General features: G+C 43.1%; 1 protein-coding gene across 1 annotated transcript in view; it reads left to right on the plus strand.

The window, feature by feature from the left end:
* The first annotated feature begins 1,634 nt into the window (after window positions 1-1,634).
* Window positions 1,635-13,793, plus strand: part of LOC144486058 (uncharacterized) — a 116,326-nt gene continuing 104,167 nt past the window's right edge. Inside the window, exons 1-2 of the mRNA XM_078204161.1 lie at window positions 1,635-1,945; window positions 7,954-8,226. Of these exons, the coding sequence (XP_078060287.1) occupies window positions 1,642-1,945; window positions 7,954-8,226 (577 nt within the window). The 5' untranslated portion in view covers window positions 1,635-1,641. The remainder of the gene's footprint in view (window positions 1,946-7,953; window positions 8,227-13,793) is intronic.

Raw genomic sequence — 13,793 nt, forward strand, 5'->3', positions numbered from 1 at the left:
AAGCTGGGGCTAAGTGTGCAGAAAGTGACGGTGCAGATACAGAGCAAACAAAGGAGTCGAATAGCTTGGCAGAGGGGGAGCCAAGGCCAAGGAACAAGAAAGGGGACAGAGATAAAATAGCCCTGATTACACACATGTAATGTGTTATCCTGCTGATCCTGTCTAGTTCTGTGAGGACATCACCAGAGCTAATTTATCATTGCAATAACAAATTGAGTTTGGACTTGGAATCAAAGCAGGATTAAAGACTGAGGGAGAATTTTGGAGAGGGTGCTTTGTCATGAATATGATGAATAAAGGAGTGTTCAATGGTGGATAACAAGGAATGAAATGGATTATATTCCTGTAATGTTTGCATGTTTTGATTTTGTACAATGTACGTATATTTATTGTAGAGTACTAGTAATGTGAAACTAAAGGTTTTGCAAAAATCTTTGAATATTAATGGTTCATTTTTTTCTTAAGGGGTGGTGTGACAGTGTACGTTTAAGAAGTGTTTTTAATCATGTCCACTGCAGTTATAAACAAACTTTTTCAGTTTGTCTTTCTCATTGTTGCTAGGCTGTCTACGAGTATCCTTTTATTGCTGCTTAAACGGGGGTTTATTTATTTTTACTGGGATGTTTATGACTCTGCATTGTTAGGAGAAAAACAGGTCAGGTGATGGAAGTTTTTTCAGTTTGGAGCTGCAGGTTTGAGTTTTAGTTTTAAAAGAGGCATCAAGCTGAAAAGAAGTCTCCCTCTCTTTCTCTCTCTCTGGTTTTGGAAATTCGGCTGGTTAGCTGAAAGCAAGATCTTGCCTTTCTGGAGGGGGAGTCAGCTGTTGGTAGCTTGTCCAGGGGCCCTGATGTTTTGGGAAGCTGTTCTGAGTCTCTCTAGAGAACTGCAGACTTCATCCAAAGGTCTAAATTCCAGTATCACGTGAGCATTAGTCATTGTTGTGTTAAACCTGTGAAGAGGGTTGTTTTTCTATGGGATTGGATTGATTGGAACACAGTAGATATATCTGTTAAGGGTTATACATTATCATGGTTGTTTTGTTTCTTGTTTGTAATTGTAAGAGTTCTTGCTAATTTTCTTACTATACAAATTAACTATATTCTTAAATAAACTTTGTTTGATAAAAGATCCCCAGTGGGTCATTCAAATTATACCTGAAGTGAAACACATCATGTTTATCCTCACCAAATTCAAGATGCAAAACTTAAGATCCAGGCAGGTTCCATAAAACTCTTTGGAATAACACCCTTCTCTCTCTTTTTTCCCTCCCAGCCGCTCTCTGTCTCCAACCATATTCATGGCTTCAGCAGCAATGGTCACATCTGCCTTTTTTCTGATGCCTGTGATCCTCTATTGATGTCTGTGATCCTCTATTGATGTCTGTGACTCTCTATTGATGTATGTGATCCTCTATTCATGTCTGATCCTCTATGCTGATGGCAGTAATTATTTTCCACTTCTGAGTATAGCTAGCCACAATGTCCATGTTTTCTTTTCTACCATTTGGAAATGTTTCAGGAGACGTTGGAACCTGGTGGAAATGTTTTTTCCACCATCACACATGGATCAATTATTCTCACCTCAACCAACTGATCTTTTCCAGAAACCATGAGAATGAGCAGCATGAACCAACCCATCAACATGATCCGGAAGGCTTTTTCCTCCATCCTCCTGGTCGGATACCAACCTAAAAACCAAGATGTCGTTCGCTGGTACTTCCTCAACTCCAAAACACGCAAAATCATCATTCATTTCACAAGCTCCATCTTGCACATCAACCCCTTATTTAAGCAGCGGGCCACGTTTGATTCAGAGACCGGCTCACTGCTCCTGCAAAATTTACAACCTCAGGACAGCGGGATTTATGAAGTCATTTTAAATCCAGTGGAAACCCAGGGCCTCGAGAAGGGAGATCAGACTTCCTATGTACAACTGGATGTTCAAGGTAAATGTAACTACTGAGAGCCACAGAATAATACTAAAGTCTAACCTGCGTGTGTCTTATGTTTGCATCCCCCATGAAAAGCCGGATAAACTCGGCTGGTCTGCCTGCATCTGTGGAGAGAGAAACAGAGTTAACATTCTGAGTCCGTATGAGCAATAATCAAAGTCAGCATGGATTTACAAAAGGGAAATCATGCTTGATAAATCTATTGAAATTCTTTGAGGATGTAACTAGTAGAGTTGCCAAGGAGAACCAGTGGATGTGGTTTGTTTGGATTTTTAGAAGGCTTTCGACAAGGTCTCACATAACAGACCACTATGTAAGGCTAAAGCACATGGAATTGTAGGTAGTGTCTTGAGATGGATAGAAAGCTGGTTAGCAGATAGGAAGCAAAGAGTTGACATAAATGGATCTTTTTCAGTCATAGAGGTCATAGAGTCAGAGACGTTTACAGCATGGAAACAGGCCCTTCGGCCCAACTTGTCCATGCCGCCCTTTGTTTTAACCCCTAAGCTAGTCCCAATTCCCCTCGTTTGGCCCATATCCCTCTATACCCACCTTACCCATGTAACTGTCTAAACGCTTTTTAAAAGACAAAATTGTACCCGCCTCTACTACTACCTCTGGCAGCTTGTTCCAGACACTCACCACCCTCTGTGTGAAACAATTGCCCCTCTGGACCCTTTTGTATCTCCCCCCTCTCACCTTAAACCTATGCCCTCTCGAACAAACAACAAAGAAAATTACAGCACAGGAACAGGCCCTTCAGCCCTCCAAGCCTGCACCGACCATGACGCCCGACTGAACTAAAACTTCCAGGGACCATATCCCTCTATGCCCATCCTATTCATGTATTTGTCAAGACGTCCCTTAAAACTCACGACCGTATCCGCTTCCACTGCCTTCCCCGGCAGCGAGTTCCAGGCACCCACTACTCTCTGTAAAAAATCTGCCTTGTACATCTCCTTTAAACCCTGCCCCTCGCACCTTTAACCTGTGCCCCCTAGTAATTGACTCTTCCACCCTGGTGAAAAGCTTCTGACTATCCACTCTGTCCATGCCTCTCATAATCTTGTAGACTTCTATCAGGTCGCCCCTCAACCTCCGTCGTTCCAGTGAGAACAAACCAAGTTTCTCCAACCTCTCCTCATAGCTAATGCCCTCCATACCACATTCTGGTAAATCTTTTCTGTACCCTCTCCAAAGCCTCCACATCCTTCTGGTAGTGTGGCGACCAGAATTGAACACTATATTCCAAGTGCAGCCGAACTAAGGTTCTATAAAGCTGCAACCTGACTTGCCAATTTTTAAACTCAATTCCCCGGCCGATGAAGGCAAGCATGCCGTATGCCTTCTTGACTACCGTCTCCACCTGCATTGCCACTTTCAGTAACCTGTGTACCTGTACACCCAGATCCCTTTGTCTATCAATACTCTTAAGGGTTCTGTCATTTACTGTATATTTCCTATCTGTATTCGACCTTTCAAAATGCATTACCTCACATTTGTCCAGATTAAACTCTATCTGCCATCTCTCCGCCCAAGTCTCCAACTGATCTATATCCTGCTGTATCCTCTGATGGTCCTCATCGCTATCCGCAAATCCACCAACCTTTGTGTCGTCCGCAAACTTACTAATCAAACCAGTTACATTTTCCTCCAAATCATTTATATATATTACAAACAGCAAAGGTCCCAGCACTGATCCCTGAGGAACGCCACTTGTCACAGCCCTCCATTCAGAAATGCACCCTTTCACTGCTACCCTCTGTCTTCTTTGACCAAGATGTGGAGATGCCGGCGTTGGACTGGGGTGAACACAGTAAGAAGTCTCACAACACCAGGTTAAAGTCCAACTTCTTTGACCAAGCCAGTTTTGTATCCATTTTGCCAGCTCACCTCTGATCCCATGCGACTTCACCTTCTGCACCAGGCTGCCATGAGGGACCTTGTCAAAGGCCTTACTGAAGTCCATGTAGACAACATCCACTGCCCTACCCTCATCAATCATCTTTGTCACTTCCTCAAAAAACTCGATCAAGTTCGTGAGACACGACCTCCCCTTCACAAACCATGTTGCCTCTCACTAATAAGTCCACTTATTTCCAAGTGGGAATAAATCCTGTCTCGAAGAATCCTCTCCAATAATTTCCCTAGTCTAGTTTTAGACTCCCCTACCTTTGGGAAAAGATATTGACTATCGAGCTCATTATTTTATAGATCTTTATAAGATCACCCCAAAGCCTTCTACGCTCCAGAGAAAAAAGTCCCAGTCTATCCAGCCTCTCCTTATAACTCAAATCATCAAGTCCCAGTAGCATCTGAGTAAATCTTGTCTGTACTCTTTCTAATTTAATAATATCCTTTCTATAATAGGGTGACCAGAACTGCACACAGTATTCCAAGTGTGGTCTTACCAATGTCTTGTACAACTTCAACAAGACGTACCAACTCATGTATTCAATATTCTGACCAATGAAACCAAGCATGCAGAATGCCTTCTTCACCAATCTGTCCACCTGTGACTCCACTTTCAAGGAGCTATGAACCTGTACCCCTAGATCTCTTTGTTTTATAACTCTCTCCAGTGCCCGACCATTAACTGAGTAAGTCCTGCCTTGGTTTGATCGACCAAAATGCATCACCTCGCATTTACCTAAATTAAATTCCATCTGCCATTTGTCAGCCCACTGTCCCAATAGATCAAGATCCCGTTGCAATCCGAGATAACCTTCTTCACTGTCCACTATGCCACTAATCTTGGTGTCATCCGCAAACCTACTAACCATGCCTCCTATATTCTCAGCCAAATCATTCATATAAATGACAAATAACAGTGGGCCCAGCACTGATCCCTGAGGCACACCGCTGGTCACAGGCCTCCAGTTTGAAAAACAACTCTCTACAACCACCCTCTGTCTTCTGTCATCAAGCCAATTTTGTATCCATTTAGATACCTCACCCTGGGTCCCGTGAGATTTAACCTGATGCAACAACCTACCATGTGGTAACTTGTCAAAGGCCTTGCTAATTCCATGTAGACAACGTCAACTGCACTGCTCTCATCTACCTTCTTGGTTATCCCTTCAACAAACTCAATCATATTTGTGAGACACGATTTTCCACTCACAAAGCCATGCTGACTGTCCCTAATCAGTCCTTGCGTCTCTAAATGTCTGTAGATCCTGTCTCTCAAAATACCTTTTAACAACTTACCCACTACAGATGTGAGGCTCACTGGCCTGTAGCTCCCAGGCTTTTCCTTGCAGCCCTTCCTAAACAAAGGCACAACGTTTGCCATCTTCCAATCTTCAGGCACCTCACCCGTGACTGTCGGTGATTAAAATATCTCTGCTAGGTGTGGTGAACCATAGATGGTTACCACTATGGGTACTGAACCATAGATGGTTACCACTATGGGTACTGAACCATAGATGGTTACCACTATGGGTACTGAACCATAGATGGTTACCACTATGGGTACTGAACCATAGATGGTTAGCACTATGGGTACTGAACCATAGATGGTTAGCACTATGGGTACTTGTACATATGTTACTGTTGTTACTGTTGGGGTTAGGGTTGGGGTGTTCCACCTGTTAGCATTGTTCTGTGGTACACTCCGGTTGGCTTCACCTACCTGTAGGAGTATAAAGGTCACTGCACTGCCGAGTGACCCTTAGTCTGGGATTGTATTGTTATGCAGTATGCTCCATTCTTGTTACTAATAAAAGCCTTTATTTCCCGGGTACGATCCAGCCTCCCGAGTGATTTAATCGCGCATCACTGGGGAACCCACAATTTCCTCCCTAGCCTCCACAATGTCCTGAGATACACTTCATCAGGTCCTGGGGATTTATCTACCAGGGATAAATGTGAGGTTATTCACTTTGGTAACAATAATAGGAAGACAGATTATTATTTGAATGTGTGTAAATTGAGAGAGGTGGATACTCAGCGAGACCTTGGAGTCCTTGTGCATCAGTCGCTGAAAGTAAGCGCGCAGGTACAGCAGGCAGTAAAGAAGACAAATAGTATGCTAGCTTTAATAGCAAGAGGGTTTGAGTATAGCGATAGGGATGTTTTACTGCAATTGTATAGGGCGTTGGTGAGGCCACATCTGGAGTATTGTGTACAGTTTTGGTGTCCTTATCTGAGGAAAGATGTCCTTGTTATAGAGGGAATACAGTCAAAGTTTACCAGGCTGATTCCTGGGATGGCAGGTCTGTCATATGAGGAGAGACTAAGTGGTTAGGATGATACTCACTGGAGTTTAGAAGGGCGAGAGCGGGTCTCACAGAAACTTATAAAATTATGACAGGGTTAGAACATAGAACATAGAACATTACAGCGCTGTACAGGCCCTTTGGCCCTCGATGTTGCGCCGACCAGTGGTACCAATCTAAAGCCCCTCTAATCTACACCATTCCAATATCATCCATATGTTTATCCAATAACCACTTGAACGGTCTCAACGTTGACGAGTCCACCACTGCTGCAGGCAGGGCATTCCACGCCCTTACTACTCTCTGAGTAAAGAACCTACCTCTAACACCTGTCCTATATCTCTCACCCCTCAATTTAAAGCTATGTCCCCTCGTGCTAGCCAACACCATCCGAGGAAAAAGGCTCTCACTATCCACCCGATCTAATCCTCTGATCATCTTGTATGCCTCTATTAAGTCACCTCTTAACCTTCTTCTCTCTAACGAAAACAACCTCAAGCCCCTCAGCCTTTCCTCATATGATTTTCCCACCATACCAGGCAACATCCTGGTAAATCTCCTCTGCACCCTTTCCAACGCTTCCACATCTTTCCTATAATACGGCGACCAGAACTGTACGCAATACTCCAAATGCGGCCGCACCAGAGTTTTGTACAGTTGCAGCATGACCTCCTGGCTCCGAAACTCAATCCCTCTACCAATAAAAGCTAACACACCATACGCCTTCTTAACAACCCTATCAACCTGGGTGCCAACTTTCAGGGATCTATGCACATGGACACCCAGATCCCTCTGTTCATCCACACTACCAAGTATCTTACCATTAGCCCAGTACTCTGTATTCCTGTTACTCCTTCCAAAGTGAATCACCTCACACTTTTCCGCATTAAACTCCATTTGCCACCTCTCAGCCCAGCTCTGCAGCTTATCTATGTCCCTCTGTAACCTGCCACTTCCCTCCGCACTGTCTACAACTCCACCGACTTTAGTGTCATCCGCAAATTTACTAATCCATCCTTCCACGCCCTCATCCAAGTCATTAATAAAAATGACAAACAGCAGTGGCCCCAAAACAGATCCTTGTGGTACACCACTAGTAACTGAGGGTTAGACAGGGTAGATTCAGAAAGAATGTTCCCAATGGTGGGGGAGTCCAGAACTAGGGGTCATAGTTTAAGGATAAGGGATAAACCTTTTAGAACTGAGGTGAGGAGAAATTTTTCACCTACAGGGTGGTGAATGTGTGGAATTCACTCCCACAGAAAGTGGTTGAGGCCAAAACGTCTGATTTCAAAAAGAAATTAGATATAGTCCTTGGGGCTAAAAGGATCAAGGGATATGGGGGGAAGGGGGATCAGGATATTGAATTCGATGATCAGCCTTGATCCTGTTGAATGGTGGAGCAGGCTCAATGGACTGAATGGCCTCCTCCTGTTCCTATTTCTCATTGTGTAAAAGTTCTGCGGGGGGTTGCATGTGTACCCTCAATAACCAGTGGCTATGGCTACTTGCCAACAACTAGCAGTGACAAAAACAGCAGCCAACCAGCTGACTGGCAGCTTTTGTGTGTGGTTCCAGTGTAGCGCCTGCCTCTCAATGATGGGCCTTGTTAGACGTCAAGGGTGAGACGCAGAATGAGACTCTCTGGTCGACAGAAGCAGCTCAAAAACATCTTTGTTGGATGTACTTCTCCTTTACTGTCAGTAATCCTTTAGCTGCAGACTTCCCACTTGCGAGTGAGATATATCCTGAAGGTTGATTTGTGATGTTCTGCTTTGACAGAACAGCTGGTTCCACCAATGCTCGTTCAGAATCACGCCAAGATAATAAATCCCGTCGAGCTTCGATGCATAATAATAAACTCCAAAAAATCAAACAGCATCGAGTGGAAAAGAAACAAGAAGGAAATTTTTAACACTTCACATATAAGGATGGAATTTGACAAAAGCACATTGTTTATTGAAAATATGCAAGTGTCAGATTGTGGTATATACACCTGCATCGTGAAAAACAATGTCAGCACAAACGCCAAGGATTACTTCCTCAGCGCAGAAGGTAGGATTTCAAACTGTGATACAGTGTGAGGGACATGGGATTATATTCTGACTGTACTGGGTAAATGGTCACAGTCTGATACAGTGTGAGGGACATGGGATTATATTCTGACTGTACTGGGTGATGTTTCACAGTCTGATACAGTGTGAGGGACATGGGATTATATTCTGACTGTACTGGGTAAATGGTCACAGTCTGATACAGTGTGAGGGACATGGGATTATATTCTGACTGTACTGGGTAAATGGTCACAGTCTGATACAGTGTGAGGGATTGGGATTATATTCTGACTGTACTGGGTAAATGGTCACACTCTGATACAGTGTGAGGGATTGGGATTATATTCTGACTGTACTGGGTAAATGGTCACAGTCTGATACAGTGTGAGAGACATGGGATTATATTCTGACTGTACTGGGTAAATGGTCACAGTCTGACACAGTGTGAGGGACATGGGATTATATTCTGACTGTACTGGGTGATGTTTCACAGTCTGATACAGTGTGAGGGATTGGGATTATATTCTGACTGTACTGGGTGATGTTTCACAGTCTGATGCAGTGTGAGGGACTGGGATTATATTCTGACTACTGGGTAATGTTTTACAGTGATACAGTGTGAGGGATTGGGATTATATTCTGACTGTACTGGGTAAATGGTCACAGTCTGATACAGTGTGAGGGATTGGGATTATATTCTGACTGTACTGGGTAAATGGTCACAGTCTGATACAGTGTGAGGGGCATGGGATTATATTCTGACTGTACTGGGTAAATGGTCACAGTCTGATACAGTGTGAGGGACATGGGATTATATTCTGACTGTACTGGCTGATGTTTCACAGTCTGATACAATGTGAGGGACATGGGATTATATTCTGACTGTACTGATTAAATGGTTACAGTCTGATACAGTGTGAGGGGCATGGGATTATATTCTGACTGTACTGGGTAAATGGTCACAGTCTGATACAGTGTGAGGGACATGGGATTATATTCTGACTGTACTGGCTGATGTTTCACAGTCTGATACAATGTGAGGGACATGGGATTATATTCTGACTGTACTGGGTAATGTTTCACAGTCTGATACAGTGTGAGGGACATGGGATTATATTCTGACTGTACTGGGTAAATGGTCACAGTCTGATACAGTGTGAGGGACATGGGATTATATTCTGACTGTACTGGGTAAATGGTCACAGTTTGAAACAGTGTGAGGGACATGGGATTATATACTGACTGTACTGGGTAAATGGTCACAGTCTGATACAGTGTGAGGGATATGGGATTATATACTGACTGTACTGGGTAAATGGTCACAGTCTGATACAGTGTGAGGGATATGGGATTATATTCTGACTGTACTGGGTAAATGGTCACAGTCTGATACAGTGTGAGGGATATGGGATTATATACTGACTGTACTGGGTAAATGGTCACAGTCTGATACAGTGTGAGGGATATGGGATTATATTCTGACTGTACTGGGTAAATGGTCACAGTCTGATACAGTGTGAGGGATATGGGATTATATTCTGACTGTACTGGGTAAATGGTCACAGTCTGATACAGTGTGAGGGACATGGGATTATATTCTGACTGTACTGGGTGATGTTTCACAGTCTGATACAATGTGAGGGACATGGGATTATATACTGACTGTACTGGGTAATGTTTCACAGTCTGATACATTGTGAGGGACATGGGATTATATTCTGACTGTACTAGGTAATGTTCCACAGTCTAATATGGTGTGAGGGATTGGGATTATATTCTGACTGTACTGGGTAAATGGTCACAGTCTGATACAGTGTGAGGGACATGGGATTATATTCTGACTGTACCAGGTAAATGGTCAGAGTTTGATGCAGTGTGAGGGACATGGGATTATATTCTGACTGTACTGGGTAAATGGTCACAGTCTGATACAGTGTGAGGGATTGGGATTATATTCTGACTGTACTGGGTAAATGGTCACAGTCTGATACAGTGTGAGGGGAATGGGATTATATTCTGACTGTACTGGGTGATGTTTCACAGTCTGATACAGTGTGAGGGACATAGGATTTTATTCTGACTGTACTGGGTAAATGGTCACAGTCTGATACAGTGTGAGGGACATGGGATTATATTCTGACTGTACTGATTAAATGGTCACAGTCTGATACAGTGTGAGTGACATGGGATTATATTCTGACTGAACTGGGTGATGTTTCACACTCTGATACAGTGTGAGGCTCATGGGATTATATTCTGACTGTACTGGGTGATGTTTCACAGTCTGATACAATGTGAGGGACATGGGATTATATTCTGACTGTACTGGGTAATGTTTCACAGTCTGATACAGTGTGAGGGATTGGGATTATATTCTGACTGTACTGGGTGATGTTTCACAGTCTGATACAGTGTGAGGGACATGGGATTATATTCTGACTGTACTGGGTGATGTTTCACAGTCTGATACAGTGTGAGGGACATGGGATTATATTCTGACTGTACTGATTAAATGGTCACAGTCTGATACAGTGTGAGGGACATGGGATTATATTCTGACTGTACTGGGTAAATGGTCACAGTCTAATACAGTGTGAGGGATTGGGATTATATTCTGACTGTACTGGGTAAATGGTCACAGTCTGATACAGTGTGAGTGACATGGGATTATATTCTGACTGTACTGGGTGATGTTTCACAGTCTGATACAGTGTGAGGGACATGGGATTATATTCTGACTGTACTGATTAAATGGTCACAGTCTGATACAGTGTGAGGGACATGGGATTATATTCTGACTGTACTGGGTAAATGGTCACAGTCTAATACAGTGTGAGGGATTGGGATTATATTCTGACTGTACTGGGTAAATGGTCACAGTCTGATACAGTGTGAGGGACATGGGATTATATTCTGACTGTACTGGGTAAATGGTCACAGTTTGATACAGTGTGAGGGTCATGGGATTATATTCTGACTGTACTGGGTAAATGGTCACAGTCTGATACAGTGTGAGAGACATGGGATGATATTCTGACTGTACTGGGTAAATGGTCACAGTCTGATACAGTGTGAGGGATTGGGATTATATTCTGATTGTACTGGGTGATGTTTCACAGTCTGATACAGTGTGAGGGACATGGGATTATAGTCTGACTGTACTGATTAAATGGTCACAGTCGGATACAGTGTGAGGGACATGGGATTATATTCTGACTGTACTGGGTAAATGGTCACAGTCTAATACAGTGTGAGGGATTGGGATTATATTCTGACTGTACTGGGTAAATGGTCACAGTCTGATACAGTGTGAGGGACATGGGATTATATTCTGACTGTACTGGGTAAATGGTCACAGTCTGATACAGTGTGAGGGACATGGGATTATATTCTGACTGTACTGGGTAAATGGTCACAGTCTGATACAGTGTGAGGGATATGGGATTATATTCTGACTGTACTGGGTAAATGGTCACAGTCTGATACAGTGTGAGGGACAAGGGATTATATTCTGACTGTACTGGGTAAATGGTCACAGTCTGATACAGTGTGAGGGATTGGGATTATATTCTGACTGTACTGGGTGAATGGTCACACTCTGATACAGTGTGAGGGACATGGGGTTATATTCTGACTGTTCTGGGTAAATGGTCACAGTCTGATACAGTGTGAGGGACATGGGATTATATTCTGACTGTACTGGGTGATGTTTCACAGTCTGCTACAGTGTGAGGGATTGGGATTATATTCTGACTGTACTGGGTGATGTTTCACAGTCTGATGCAGTGTGAGGGACTGGGATTATATTCTGACTGTACTGGGTAATGTTTTACAGTGTTACAGTGTGAGGGATTGGGATTATATTCTGACTGTACTGGGTAAATGGTCACAGTCTGATACAGTGTGAGGGATTGGGATTATATTCTGACTGTACTGGGTAAACAGTCACAGTCTGATACAGTGTGAGGGGCATGGGATTATATTCTGACTGTACTGGGTAAATGGTCACAGTCTGATACAGTGTGAGGGACATGGGATTATATTCTGACTGTACTGGGTAATGTTTCACAGTCTGATACAATGTGAGGGACATGGGATTATATTCTGACTGTACTGATTAAATGGTCACAGTCTGACACAGTGTGAGGGACATGGGATTATATTCTGACTGTACTGGGTGATGTTTCACAGTCTGATACAGTGTGAGGGATTGGGATTATATTCTGACTGTACTGGGTAATGTTTCACAGTGTGATACTATGTGAGGGACATGGGATTATATTCTGACTGTACTGGGTGATGTTTCACAGTCTGATACAGTGTGAGGGACATGGGATTATATTCTGACTGTACTGGGTGATGTTTCACAGTCTGATACAGTGTGAGGGATTGGGATTATATTCTGACTGTACTGGGTAATGTTTCACAGTGTGATACTATGTGAGGGACATGGGATTATATTCTGACTGTACTGATTAAATGGTCACAGTCTGACACAGTGTGAGGGATTTGGGATTATATTCTGACTGTACTGGGTAAATGGTCACAGTCTGATACAGTGTGAGGGGCATGGGATTATATTCTGACTGTACTGGGTAAATGGTCACAGTTTGAAACAGTGTGAGGGACATGGGATTATATTCTGACTGTACTGGGTGATGTTTCACAGTCTGATGCAGTGTGAGGGACTGGGATTATATTCTGACTGTACTGGGTGATGTTTCACAGTCTGATACAGTGTGAGGGATTGGGATTATATTCTGACTGTACTTGGTAATGTTCCAAAGTCTAATACGGTGTGAGGGATTGGGATTAGATTCTAACTGTACTGATTAAATGGTCACAGTCTGATACAGTGTGAGGGACATGGGATTATATTCTGACTGTAATGGGTAATATTTTACAGTCTGATACAGTGTGAGGGATTGGGATTATATTCTGACTGTACTTGGTAATGTTCCAAAGTCTAATACGGTGTGAGGGATTGGGATTAGATTCTAACTGTACTGATTAAATGGTCACAGTCTGATACAGTGTGAGGGACATGGGATTATATTCTGACTGTACTGGGTAAATGGTCACAGTCTGATACAGTGTGAGGGACATGGGATTATATTCTGACTGTACTGATTAAATGGTCACAGTCTGATACAGTGTGAGGGACATGGGATTATATTCTGACTGTACTGGGTAATGTTTCACAGTACAATACAATGTGAGGGATTGGGATTATATTCTGACTGTACTGGGTAATGTTTCACAGTCCAATACAGTGTGAGGGATTGGGATTATATTCTGACTGTACTGGGTAATGTTTCACAGTCTCATACAGTGTGAGGGGCATGGGATTATATTCTGACTGTACTGGGTGATGTTTTACAGTGATACAGTGTGAGGGATTGGGATTATATTCTGACTCTACTGGGTAATGTTTCACAGTCTGATACATTGTGAGGGACATGGGATTATATTCTGACTGTACTAGGTCATGTTCCACAGTCTAATACGGTGTGAGGGATTGGGATTATATTCTGACTGTACTGGGTAAATGGTCACAGTTTGATGCAG

This window comes from Mustelus asterias, unplaced genomic scaffold, assembly GCF_964213995.1.
Source record: "Mustelus asterias unplaced genomic scaffold, sMusAst1.hap1.1 HAP1_SCAFFOLD_281, whole genome shotgun sequence".
In the NCBI taxonomy this organism is placed as follows: Eukaryota; Metazoa; Chordata; class Chondrichthyes; order Carcharhiniformes; family Triakidae; genus Mustelus; species Mustelus asterias.